General features: G+C 43.1%; 1 protein-coding gene across 1 annotated transcript in view; it reads right to left on the minus strand.

Annotated features, from left to right (window-relative positions):
• LOC109871125 (striated muscle preferentially expressed protein kinase-like) overlaps window positions 1-14,356 on the minus strand; it is a 92,427-nt gene that overhangs the window by 41,120 nt on the left and 36,951 nt on the right. Inside the window, exons 15-17 of the mRNA XM_031806021.1 lie at window positions 12,877-13,049; window positions 8,483-8,660; window positions 6,419-6,422 (exon numbers count right to left, since the gene is read on the minus strand). Of these exons, the coding sequence (XP_031661881.1) occupies window positions 6,419-6,422; window positions 8,483-8,660; window positions 12,877-13,049 (355 nt within the window). The remainder of the gene's footprint in view (window positions 1-6,418; window positions 6,423-8,482; window positions 8,661-12,876; window positions 13,050-14,356) is intronic.

The raw sequence follows: 14,356 nt of genomic DNA on the forward strand, positions 1-14,356 counted from the left end.
TGCTTATCTTTGAAATATTAGAGTAGGATTAAAAGAAAACAAAAACTGTGATTTTGAAATCTTACAATGAGTTTCTAGCCATAAGGAGAGTATTTTCTTGCTCCCCACATTACCAAGAATCTCACAGTGTTTAAAAATCACAGATTTTAAAATGTTTTAACTTTTGATGATGTCATTGAGTAGAACCTTTCAACTTTATATTTATTTCTACAAAACATAGAAATGTGCAATTTTCTCATATGAAGACAATGGGATTGTGATGGAGAGTGAAAATAAGGTTGAAAGTGGTGGAGTTATCCTTTAAATTATGTGCAGCTCATAAAGGCCTCAGAAAGCCTTCACAAGCCTTCAGAAACATGACATAAATGTCACAAATAATCTACAACAGTATGCCATGCTTTATAAAGGATTCATAAATGCGGCATAACTGTGTGACATAACAACCAACGTCAAATGTGACAATGTTGAATGTCGAATGTGACACTATGTAGAAAATGAAAAACTGTAAGCAATTTTTATTTTTTATTATACCACCACCTATAAGGGAGCTTGGCGAGTGGGAGGGCAAAGGGGCAGGTACTCGGGCACATGTACTGTAGACCCTTACCTGTGTACATGCCTGCATGGCTACTTCAATAGTTATTTAAAATAATTTTGGTGACTTCACAGCAATTGCTAATGTTAGCTAGCTAGATAGCTAGCAGCATAAGCTAGCTAGCTATATCAATATGGATTGTAGCTAGCTACAGTACCAGTAAAAATATAGGACACAGCTAACGTAAACTCGTACATCGCCTTGGTCCGTACAATTACCCTTATTTTAACACCCCAAAAACACAATACTTCCAGATCAACTGTAATGTCAATACCATTGTAAAGCACAATTTCTCCCCTTTCCAACAAAATCAATTACATGACCTAAACGCTGCCCGTTTCGGCATAATTCAAGCAGGCAATGAGCCCCGTCGGGTCTTTTTAAAAATTGCGGGTGGGGAAGCAAAACTAATGCGTGGTAGTGAAAAGGAGAGGAGATGTGTGGGAAAACTGCTTTTTTTCACTTGATCTGTCCAACTTATCACCTTATCGCCTCTAAAATGTAAATAAAACACGATAAAGAGTTTATATAATGTGTCATTTACATACCTATTTGAAGGTTTGTGTCGAATTTGAATCAGGGTTTTAGGGCTAAAGTGCTAAAGTGATCTTAGAATAAACAGCGGCTTTGAGAATGATGATCGCATGCAGTGATGACGCCAAAAATGACTAGGTATCCCCCCCTTACCCCCATCACTGTCCATTTCTTGTTTGGATGATAGAAGTGCTACACCTGGTGGAGAGAGATTGTAAGACAGAAATAGTTACATTATGCGTGCTGTACGTTACGACATGAGACGTCAAGATGTAACGGAGAGTCAGTTCTCAACTTTTCTCCAATACTATAGAGCCATTACCATGTCTATCAACGCTTGAATAGAAACCTAGTTCACACCCCCGATTTTGACGTCAACACAGTCGCTACAATCCCATTCGTTTTCTTTGTAGCCTTGTTTGAATGTTGCGGTTGCGCACATTTGTACGGAATGGGGTGAGTTTACATGACTCATTCCAGGGGTTTTCTTTATTTTTACTATTTTCTACATTGTAGAATAATAGTGAAGACATCAAAACTATGAAATAACACATATGGAATCATGTAGTAACCTAAAGAGGGTTAAACAAATGAAAATGAATGTTATATTTGAGATTCTTCAAAGTAGCTGCCCTTTGCCTTGATAACAGCTTTGCACACTCTTGGCATTCTGTCAACCAGCTTCGTAGCGTAGTCACCTGGAATGCACCTGGAACTTTTTGTTAAAAAGTTCATTTGTGGAATTTCTTTCCTTCTTAATGCGTTTCAGCCAATCGTGTGACAAGGTAGGGGTGGTATACAGAAGATAGCTGTAAATGGGAAAACTAGACACACAACATAGAATGCCCACTCAGCTCACGTCCTGACCAACACTAAAACAAAGAAAACACAAAAGAACTATGGTCAGAACGTGACAGTACCCCCCCCCCAAGGTGCGGACTCCGGCCGCAAAACCTGAACCTATTGGGGAGGGTCTGGTTGGGCATCTGTCCGCGGTGGCGGCTCTGGTGCAGGACGTGGACCCCACTCCACCATAGTCTTTGTCCGCTTCAGTCTCCTCCTAGGAACGGCGACCCTCGCAGCCGACCCTGACCTGGGAACCCTAATAAATGGGCCCACAGGACTGAGGGACACCTCTGGACTAAAAGAACTCCTCCGGACTGAGGGGCAGTTCCGGACTGAGGGGCAGACTGGCGGCTCTGGCGGCTCCCTGCAGACTGGCGGCAGACTCTAGCAGCTCTGGTCAGGCGGGAGACTCTAGCAGCTCTGGACAGGCGGGAGACTCTAGCAGCTCTGGACAGGCGGGAGACTCTAGCAGCTCTGGACAGGCGGGAGACTCTAGCAGCTCTGGACAGGCGGGAGACTCTAGCAGCTCTGGACAGGCGGGAGACTCTAGCAGCTCTGGACAGGCGGGAGACTCTTGCAGCTCTGGACAGGCGGGAGACTCTTGCAGCTCTGGACAGGCGGGAGACTCTTGCAGCTCTGGACAGGCGGGAGACTCTTGCAGCTCTGGACAGGCGGGAGACTCTTGCAGCTCTGGACAGGCGGGAGACTCTTGCAGCTCTGGACAGGCGGGAGACTCTTGCAGCTCTGGACAGGCGGGAGACTCTTGCAGCTCTGGACAGGCGGGAGACTCTTGCAGCTCTGGACAGGCGGGAGACTCTTGCAGCTCTGGACAGGCGGGAGACTCTTGCAGCTCTGGACAGGCGGGAGACTCTTGCAGCTCTGGACAGGCGGGAGACTCTTGCAGCTCTGGACAGGCGGGAGACTCTTGCAGCTCTGGACAGGCGGGAGACTCTTGCAGCTCTGGACAGGCGGGAGACTCTTGCAGCTCTGGACAGGCGGGAGACTCTAGCAGGGAGACTCTTGCAGCTCTGGACAGGTGGGAGACTCTTGCAGCTCTGGACAGGCGGGAGACTCTTGCAGCTCTGGACAGGCGGGAGACTCTTGCAGCTCTGGACAGGCGGGAGACTCTTGCAGCTCTGGACAGGCGGGAGACTCTTGCAGCTCTGGACAGGCGGGAGACTCTTGCAGCTCTGGACAGGCGGGAGACTCTTGCAGCTCTGGACAGACGAGGCGCACTGTAGGCCTGGTGCGTGGTGCCTGGCACTGTTGGTACTGGGCCGAGGACACGCACCTCAGGGCGAGTGCGGGAGGAGGAACAGGGAGTACTGGGCTCTGGACACGCACAGGAAGCCTGGTGCAGGGGGCTGCCACCGGAGGGCTGGAGCTCTTGAGCAACCTGCTCAACCTTACCTGGTTGAATGCTCCTGGTCGCCCTGCCAGTGCGGCGAGGTGGAATAGCCCACACTGGGCTGTGCTGGCGAACCCGGGGACACCATGCGTAAGGCTGGTGCCATGTATGCCGGTCCAAGGAGACGCACTGGAGACCAGATGCGTAGAGCCGGCTTCATGGCACATGCCCACTCTAGCCCGGCCGATACGAGGAGCTGGTATGTACCGCACCTGGCTATGCACCCGCACTGGGGACATCGTGCGCTCCACAGCATAACACGGTGCCTGCCCGGTCTCTCTCGCTCTCCGGTAAGCACAAGAAGTTGGCACAGGTCTCCTAACTGACTTCGCAACACTCCCTGTGTGCCCCCCGCAATAAATATTTGGGGCTGCCTCCCGGGCTTCCTACCGCGCCGCCGTTCTGACTCCATTTGCCGGTATCCCTCCTCACACTGCTCCAGAGTATCCCAGACGGGCTCTGGCACTCTCCCTGGGTCGACCGCCCACCTGTCTATCGCCTCCCAAGTACAGTCCAGATCTCACTCCCATGTCCAGAAATCCTGACTTCGCTGCTGCTGCCCATTACTACGCCGCTTGGTCCTTTTGTGGTGGCAGGTTCTGTAACGGTTTTCTTCTGTGGACGAAGGATCGGACCAAAGCGCAGCGTCGTTAGAGTTCAACATGTTTAATAAAGACCATAAACGTGAACACTACAAAATACCAAAACAACAAATGTGAAAAAACAAAACAGTCCTATCTGGTGCATAGACACAAAGACAGAAGACAACCACCCACAAAACCCAACACAAAACAGGCTACCTAAATATGGTTCCCAATCAGAGACAATGACTAACACCTGCCTCTGATTGAGAACCATATCAGGCCAAACATAGAAATGGGAAAATAGACACACAACATAGAATGCCCACTCAGCTCACGTCCTGACCAACACTAAAACAAAGTAAACACAAAAGAACTATGGTCAGAACGTGACAATAGCCCTATTTGGTAAAATACCAAGTCCATATTATGGCAAGAACATGAAGGTCAGTCAATCTGGAAAATGTAAAGTTTCTTCAAGTTACCAGCCTCAGAAATTGCAGCCCAAATAAATCCTTCACATTGTTTAAGTAACAGACACATTTTAATATGAACTGTTCAGAGGAGACTGCGTGAATCAGACCATGGTTGAATTTCTGCAAAGAAACCACTACTAAAGAACAGCAATTAGAAGAAGAGACTTGCTTGGGGCAAGAAACACAAGCAATGGACATTAGACAGATGGAAATCTATCCTTTGGTCTAATGAGTCCAATACTAGTGTAGAAGTCATGTGCAGGAGGGCAGAGAGTTGTGATCAGGCGCACACTTTATTTGCGCAGAAGCAAACAACAGACAGACTCAACCGCGTCAAATAAACCTCCAACCAAAGGCAAAAGTGAAAAGCGCAACAAAGTCTCAAAGATGCAAAATGTTTAACAATTAAACATACTACAGGTTGAACATGGTACCCGGAGAACCCAGCCTGGCGCGTCACACAAAACACGTAACAAAAACAATTCCACACAAAGACATGGGGGGAACAGAGGAAATATATATGTAGATATATATGTAGTATGATTAGGGAATGTAAACCAGGTGTGCGAGAAAAACACATGGAACAATGAAGAGTGATGGCTAGAAGGCTGGTGACGTCGACCGCCAAACTCCGCCAGAACAAGGAGAGAAGCCGACTTCGGTGGAAGTCGTGACAAAATTTGCCATTTTTGGTTCCAACTGCCGTGTCTTTGTGAGATGCTGAGTAGGTGAACGGATGATCTCTGTATGTGTGGTTCACACGGTGAAGCATGGAGGAGGAGGTGTGATGGTGTGGGGTGCTTTGCTGGTGACACTGTGTGTGATTTATTTAGAATTCAAGGCACACTTAACCAGCATGGCTACCACAGCATTCTGCAGTGATACACCATCCAATCTGGTTTGCACTTAGTGGGACTATCATTTATTTTTCATAAGGACAATGACCCAAAACACACCTCCAGGCTGTGTAAGGGCTATTTGACCAAGGAGAGTGATGGAGTGCTGCATCAGATGACCTGGCCTCCACAATCAACCGACCTCAACCCAATTGAGATGGTTTGGGATGAGTTGGACCACAGAGTAAAGGAAAAGCAGTCAACCAGTGCTCAGCATATGTGGGAACTCCTTCAAGACTGTTGGAAAACCATTCCTCATGAAGCTGGTTGAGAGAATGCTAAGAGTGTGTAAAGGTGTCATCAAGGCAAAGGGTGGCTACTTTGAAAAGATATTTTAATTTGACTACTAAATTACTAAATCTGTTATTTCATAGTTTTGACATCTTCACTATGATTCAACAATGTTGAACATATTAAAAATAAAGAAAAACCCTTGAATGAGTGGGTGTGTCCAAACCTTTGACTGGTACTGTAGCTAATAGGCTCAGCTAAATAGAAATCCCCCTTATGTACTCAATTAGCTATATCTCAAAGCCACACTCTTGTCATGAGATTTGTAAATGAAAGAGGCCTAAATTGTCCCTATAATATTTACTTTTGTATTGTTACAGACATTGTTTGTGCAGGACAACAGAGTGGAAAATCCTTATTATTGAAGGTGAGTCTAGCTCAGAAAAAAGTTAGCTAGCTAGCTGGGTCTATGTGTTTTGTAGTCTCATAAATGAAATGTATGAATTGAATTCCGTTTGTTGTTATTGCATTGAGATGCAGCATATACATTTCTTTGCATTGGTTGTTATTGCATTGGTTTCTGTGTTGCTTTGACCCTTATCTCTTTTAATAAGCTCTCCAGGTGCTTCTACACCTGCATTGCTTGCTGTTTGGGGTTTGAGGCTGGGTTTCTGTACAGCACTTTGATATATCAGCAGATGTACGAAGGGCTATATAAATTTGATTTGAGGTAGCCAATGAAGGCACTGAGATCCAAGCTGTCCCCAGTGCTTGAGATGACCTCCTCCTCTACCTCATCCCATTCCATTCCTCAACAACTTCATTCCCAGACTGCTGCACTAACTGCCAACATCGCTGACAGGTTAGGACAGACAAACATCTTTCATTTAAGACATTTGATAAAAGTTATGGTTTGAGCATCCATCTATTCACTCTTGGACATTGTTTTAAAATATCTATCTTTTGTGTTTCTTCAAATGCAGTGGTGACCTGTGATGGGCTATGAGTGACAGAGTGGCATCGGGCGTAATTTGTTGTCTTCCATAGGAGGAGAGGGAAAGTGAACTTGCAGAAGATGTTGAAAGCCTTCTAATGGTAAGGCAACATGACAAATATACTACGCCAATCATAATTATGCTTTTGACATCATACTTTATTGGTTTATTATGGAATTTGACATAATGCCCTGATCCAATATATCTTCCTGATCACATCATTAATTAGAATTTGTTTGAAATGTTGTTGTCCCCAATAGACCCATTTGGCGTTGTGGCCAGGAAGCAGGTTCCTGCCATCCTGCCTCCATCATCATACAGAATGAATGGGGAAATGATTCACCCCTAATATACAACCTGTAGGTATAGAGGCTAAATAATAACACATAGTAGGACCATTTCTACAATGCAGTTCATCTGTCCTCTCAGTGCAGCACAGAAATGCCCTTATCCAGATGTTGTGACAAAGGCATATCTAACAGACCAGCTAAACTTTATTTGTTGTTACTTTCAAGGTTGGATCCAACATGCAGTACCTCCAGCATGCAGAGGCAGGACCCATTCATCCGCCAGCTCGGGGACAAGTGTATTTGTGTATTTGTATTGTTTTCACTTTTATTTGACCTCTCTTGTGTTAGCATTAGCGAGGGTACAGGGTGAAGTAATATAGAGTCTTTATGGATGTGTTATGAATAACCAAAGGTGTCTCACTTCAAATGAAGTATTACAGGACACTACATGAAGTGCCAATAAATAGATTATAAATTCACTGCCGATTTATGAAAGTGATCTCATGATGTGAGGGGAATTTAGATGAGTCAATGGACCAGCAATGCATGTGTTTGTGTGTCAGAGCCAATATGATTTGGAGTAGTCGAACCGGAGACTACCTAGCCACCAGGTATTCTGTTCCCGTGCTGGAGACCAGGGCTCGATTACAACCTGTTACAATCTTTCAGCAGGGTGTATGACAAGGTTTTAGACGTTTTGTGATGGCTGAATTTAATAGGATTTATAAAGCCTTAGTAAGCCATGCTTTTGTCACCCTTTAAGAAGCACAGGATTATGTCATATACAACATAGGTTATGCCACATTTATGAACAGTGGTGTAAAGTACCTCAGTAAAAATACTAGTATTACTTAAGTAGTTTTTTTGGGTATCTATACTTTATTATTATTTATTTTTTTACCACTTTTACTTCACTACATTCCTAAAGAAAATAATGTACTTTTTACTCCATACATTTTCCATGACACCCAAAAGTACGCACAATTGGCCCATTGTAGTTTGGGTTAGGGGAGGGTTTGGTCGGAGGCGCTTTACTTGGCTCATCGCGCTCTAGCGACTCCTTGTGATGGGCCGGGTGCCTGCATGCAGGCTGACCTTGGTCGTCAGGTGAAAAGTGTTTCCTCTGACAGATTGGTGTGGCTGGCTTCCGGGTTAAGTAACCGGTGTTAAGAAGCGGGGTTTGGTGGGTCATGTTTCGGAGGATGCATGACTCGACCTTCCGCTCCCGAGAATGGTGCCATCTGGTTTGCTTAATATAAGGAATTTTAAATGATTTATACTTTTACTTTTGATACTTAACTATATTTAAAACCAAATACTTTTCCTCAAGTACTATTTTACTGGATGACTTTCACTTTTACTTTTATATTAAGGTATCTTTACTTTTACTCAAGTTTGACAATTGGGTACTTTTTACACCACTGTTTATGAACTCTTTATTTGGCATGAAATAGAGTCATAGATTATTTGTGACACATCTATGTAGTGTTTATGAACACTTTATGAAAGCTTTATGAAGTCTTTATAAACTAATTTTAAACATAATTTGGTGTATCCTGTCACGACAAGTCATTGTTTATGTACCTTCTCAGCAGTTACCAGCTGGGTACCTAGATTCTGGTTATCAAACTAGTTATCTATAGAGTATATATATGGCATGAGTGCAATTTCATAAAGGGTTACAATGATATACACCTTAAACCAAAGGATGTCGGGAATGGGCTTGCCCTCCACAACCACAGCCAAGCAAGGTGTCTCCCCCATGTGCACATCCACATCCTCCATGATGGACTCAAAGGTTGGTGGTGCTACAGAGAGAACATGAAAATGTGTTAGATACTGTTGTCACATTATTCAATATGTCGATACTCAAAGTATGATGGCAAGGAAACAAAACATGAAGCACACAACATTTCCTGACGATGTACCTTGCTGCATGCAGCAAGGCATTTTGAAAAAGTAGCTAACTTCTTAATGGCCATTACATACCTAAGGCAACATTTTGACATTCGCCGTATGGTTAGTGAGAAATTCCATATTGCAAATGTACGGTCCCTTACTAGACGTCCGAAAACGTTTGTAAAATTTGCGGGCGGCGTCGGGCCGAGCATCAGGGTCGGACCTACCGGGAAGTCATCAAACTAACTTTCTCGGACATTCGGTTTCCGTTTTATAAAATAATCAAATTTTGGCCATTTTTCCGCTGTCCCGGTAAATCCCACAAGAGGACATATGCAATCACATTGCAAATGTACAAAACATCACGAATCACGACGTGGCCTTATCTCCAAAATGGAAAATATTTCGAAGCCGAAACTTGGTGAGCGTAGGTTTGGCATAATGGGCAGTTGGCCCCGAACAAGATGGCGTCTAGGCCTCAACGGTTTTTGAGTTATGGCCATTTTTCTGGGATTAAAGGTCCAAAATGAAAATAGAGAAATAATTTTTCCACTTCATGTCAAATTCAAGGAGCCTCCGGTGTCAATAAAAAAAGAACCAGCCATTTATCTATCGTCATTTAAGAGAAATCATACAATGTCAAATTGGTGATGTTCAAAAATAGTTTATTTTTTTTTTAAAGTTACAGATCCAGTTGCAGGGTGTTCATACGAATCTTTTTAAAGTGTGCTGCGGAGCTCTGCGAGATTTCTGTGATTTTCTATGATTTTGTGAAATAACACACACTCACTAAACCCTCCGTAAATAACTCAGTTCTTAACGTAAAGACTTAAAACTCAGGATTCTGTAAAGGCATACCCCAATCAGGATATGAGTTTATTTATAGCTTCCTGTGCCAACCGGAAGTGCCTTAAATGGTGTCATAGTGGCTGTTTCCAAGGGTTAAAAAGGTCAGATATTTTCAAAACTTCATATGTGTGATTAGGCAACCCCCATGAACTGTAAGTCAGTCATTTCTCCCAACAGATGTCAAAGAAAAGCTCTCTCTCCCACACACACAGACACACACACACAGCAAGGATGGAGTGACAAAGTGCGGTGCTTAAAGACACACAGAGCCTGCAATGGCATTTCCATATTCTCTAGGCCGTGCCGAGTTCAACGAGATGCCCCGCTTGACCGTAGCTCGCTCTGATGGACACTGACTTGCTAGTTGACTTTTGTACATTTGCAATATGTTTAAACGGAGAGGGACCATCACCAAAATGGCATTCTGAAATCAACACAAAAAATGGCATCACCATAGTCTCCAGACTGTGTCGAGTTCAACGAGACGCCCCGCTTGACTGTAGCTCGCTCTGAGTGCAACGACCGTGAAAAAAAGTAGGCCCAAAATGAAGCCTGGCCCTAAATGTCATTTGCTTTTTGGGGACAGTGAGAGAACCGTTAGGGTGAGAAGCACAATTTGACCTGAGGTCCTCCCGATCTGTGCAAGCCTAACCTTGTCCATGTGGCATTAACCCTTAACAGTAAAACAGGGTTTTTTGATCTCACAGATTACAATGACATCTCTCCCCTTAGGAATACATTGCCTGCTCCTCTAAAGTCAACCTGAAGCCTATGTGGGTTATGAATGCCGTATGAACCTGTCTTCGATGACAGTCCATCAGGACACTATGAGGTCTACCTGTGTCGATTCTAAGCTTCCTGGACCAATCGGAAGTGGTTAAAATCACCCTAAAAGTGTATATCCATACCCTGCCTGCACTTTGATAGACATAGTGCATTCAACCCTGTGTAAATCAGTCAATTCTTAACGTAAAGACTTAAAACTCAGGATTCTGTACAAGCATACCCCAATGAGGATATGTGTTGACTTATAGCTTCCTGTGCCAACCGGAAGTGCCATAATTGCTGTCTCAGGGGCTGTTTCGAGGGGTTAAAAAAGTCAGATCTTTCCAAAACTTCATATGTGTGATTAGGCAACCCCCATGAACTGTAAATCAGTCATTTTTCCCATAAAATTTCAAAGGAAAACTAAATCACACACACACACACACAGCTTGGAAGGAGGGACACATTGGGGTGCGTAGAGACATACACTGCCTGCATTAGTTAACCTTGTTGGAACTTTTAAAGAACCGTCAGACCTAGAGTTCCGAAACTTTAGAAAACTGTTCTAGACCTCAGGTTGATAGTGCGTGGTGAGTTGCGTGGCTCTAGAAGGTTGTCGGACCGAGAAACAGCCTGGTACATTTGCAATGACTTAAATTCCTTTTTGCATCACGAAAATGACGACATTTAGAAATGTCCCAGAGTCGCAAGACTAGGTCCATATAGATGGACCCCAACGTTTCTGTCCGACAGCTCATTCAAGGACCCCGTAGCAAGTCATGGAAAAAAAGTGGATTTTCAGCACCAATTAGGGTCTTGCTCGGACACCAAATGACCTATCGAGCCGAAACTTGGGATTCGGGGTCACCTCAGCTAGGCCTACACATGATATCTGAACTGGACCCGCAGCTGGAACATAACTACGTGTTTTACGTTTTTATTATGGTTTGAATAGAAGGCGTTGTGAATTTTGGGCCAGCTCTGTAGTATGTGATAGTTGGCTACTAAACGAGTTGGAAAAAGTGGGTTTGGTGTCAGTTTGTATCAGTTTGGTGTCAGAATGATATCTAATTGACTGATGGACGGTGACTTGTTGGTGACTCTTGTCCATTTGCAATATGTTTAAACAGTGAGGTACCATCACCAAAGTGACATTCTGAAATCAACCCTAACGAGCGATGGAGAGGAACCAGAATCACTGCCCAGCCATCCCGAGTTCATCGGGCCAGTCAATTTCGCATTCCTGCAGGATTTTTATAGCATGACAAATTCGTGATGGTAAATGCCCATTGAACCATATTGCAAATGCACAGTGACTTTGCAAAACAAATGGACATAATGAAATCAACACAACGAGCGATGGAGAAGAACCACTATCAATGCCCGGCCATCCTGTGTTCATCAGGCCAGTCAAATGCACGTGCATTTGCAATATGATTCAACAGTGAAAAAACATCACCAAATGGACATGATGAGGTCAACACAACGAGAGATGGAAAGGAGCAACTATCACTGCCCGGCCATCCTGTGTTCATCAGGTAAGTCAATTTTGCAATTCTGCATGATTTTTGAGCATGACAAATTCGTGATGGTAAATGCCCATTGAAACATATTGCAAATGCACGTGCAGTTGCAATATGATTCTATAGTGAAAAAACATCACCAAATGGACATGATGAAATCAACACAACGAGTGATGGAAAGGAACAACTATCACTGCCCGGCCATCCCGAGTTCATCAGGCCAGTCAATTTTGCATTTCTGCAGAATTTTTGAGCATGTCAAATTTCTTATGGCATTTGGCCCCCAAAAAAGTTACTTTTGACTTTGACTTTTGACTTCCTATGAAATCATATTGCAAATGGACAAATCATATTCCTTATTACAAAAGTATATTCATACAGTTCTTACACATGATTAATTGACATAAAATCGAAAACCGTCCAGAAAGCACTTTTTTACGAGGTTGATAAGATTTTTTTTTTAAGTTCACATATTCCTTATGCACAAGAAGAAAAAAAATATGATAATAAAATACGACTAAAGTATGTTGATACAGTTCTTTTACGTGTGTAATTGACACAAAATTCGAAAGAATTTCGAAAAACGGTCCAGAAAGCACTTTTTTGGGTAGTGATAAGTATTTGAAAAAAAAATCACTTTTTAAAAATGTTGCTTTTGGATGTTGACTTGTGTTCCATTTGCAGTATGAAAAACCACGGTAGAGCGCGCTCGCCACCTGTTGGATTTTAAAGTGTTACAACTGGCATTTGCCATATGGCATTTGCAATCAACTTTACACGATTCAATGCCGAATTGAGTGGTATTGGACACCGTGTATGTGGTTTGGCCAGTGCCAATGACTTCCCATTCATTTTTGTCCATTTCAGGGGGGTATTCCCTTACTATAGTGGATGAGAAGATGCAATGCAAAGTGCTTTGAGCAGCTGCAAAGAGAGATACATACTGTAAATTCAATCCATTATCATAATCTGACATTATTTCACTCACCTGCCATTTCCACACTAAAGATGCAGGAGTCGACGCCAAACTTGTTGGAGGCAACACACATCAGTTGACCCACATCGCCACTCTTCACCCTCATGATCTTCAGAGAGTGCTGGTCATCATCAGGCATACTCATCTCATACAGCCCAGGTTTGATTGCAAGGACCACTCCACTCCTAATCGCAGAGAACAATAAGGCAGCTTAGATATCCCATTGTCGTGGTGATGTTACATTTTAGGGGTAAGAACTTTTGTTGTGTGTCTGTTTCACACATCTTATATTTTTATCCTACAGTACTTGGTATTAAAATGGCATTCTTGCACACTGGCGTATTTGTGAACTCAATTGTTGTGAAGCAAACAAGAAGGCCAGAGAACGGGCATGGTGCTTTTCAAATACAGTTAAGAACAATATGGCCAATTGATTGAGGGCACAGTGGGTTGGAGTATGGTGCTGGTTGCTGGCAATATGAAGGTTGTGAGTTTGATTCCCACATGGGCCACATACACTGAGTGTACAAAACAAGGACATGTGATGGAAAATGTTATGTTTCTGCTTTTCTAATAATCAATTTCTTTGTTCATGCAAGTGACTGACTGAATCCTCACTATCAGTATCTGCAATTTGGCAGTACGCCCATAACCTTGTTTTGAGAATGAAAGGATATTTAAAAAGGAAGCTCCCACCAAAGTGTATCTCTTCCCTTGTGAATTGGCTGATGTATTTTATAAATTCAGCACATTACATATTAATCTTAAAATAATAGACAGTGTGAAGTAGAAACTAAATATCCAACAGAAATTAGTAATACATATTAAGAGGTAACATTGTCAGGGTAGACTAAATTAAGGGATCTCCCAAATTAAGTATTGCCTGGCCATATTGTTTGTTTTTACCAAATTAATATTTGTTAGTGGTGTTAATACTGATTTATTGTGTGGGGTCTTTTTATTTTGGTTTTAGTGGGTTTTTCATCGGTTAGAAAGGATGCACCTTTTAACCTCTTGACGCTAGGGGGCACTATTTTTATGTTTGGAAAAATAACGTTCCCAATGTAAACGGCCTATTTCTCAGGCCCATATGCTAGAATATGCATATAATTGACAGATTAGGATAGAAAACACTCTAAAGTTTCCAAAACTGTCAAAATATTGTCTGTGAGTATAACAGAAGTGATATTGCAGGCGAAACCTGAGGAAAATCAAACCAGGAAGTGGCTTCTATTTTGGCTCCATGTTCCATAGTCTGCCTTCGCTCCATTTAAAGAGACATCAACCAGATTCCTTTTCCTATTGCTTCCTCAAGGTGTCAACAGTCTTTAGACATAGTTTCAGGCTTTTATTTTGAAAAATGAGCGAGAAAGATAACATCGCGCCAGGTGTTCGCATGAGTTTTGCTCACGCAACAGAGTTTGGGCAGCCATTGCCATTCTCCTACTGATAAAGACAGTTGCGGTTGATATATTATCGATTATATATTTTA

The sequence above is a fragment of the Oncorhynchus kisutch genome, linkage group LG26 (genome assembly GCF_002021735.2).
Source record: "Oncorhynchus kisutch isolate 150728-3 linkage group LG26, Okis_V2, whole genome shotgun sequence".
In the NCBI taxonomy this organism is placed as follows: Eukaryota; Metazoa; Chordata; class Actinopteri; order Salmoniformes; family Salmonidae; genus Oncorhynchus; species Oncorhynchus kisutch.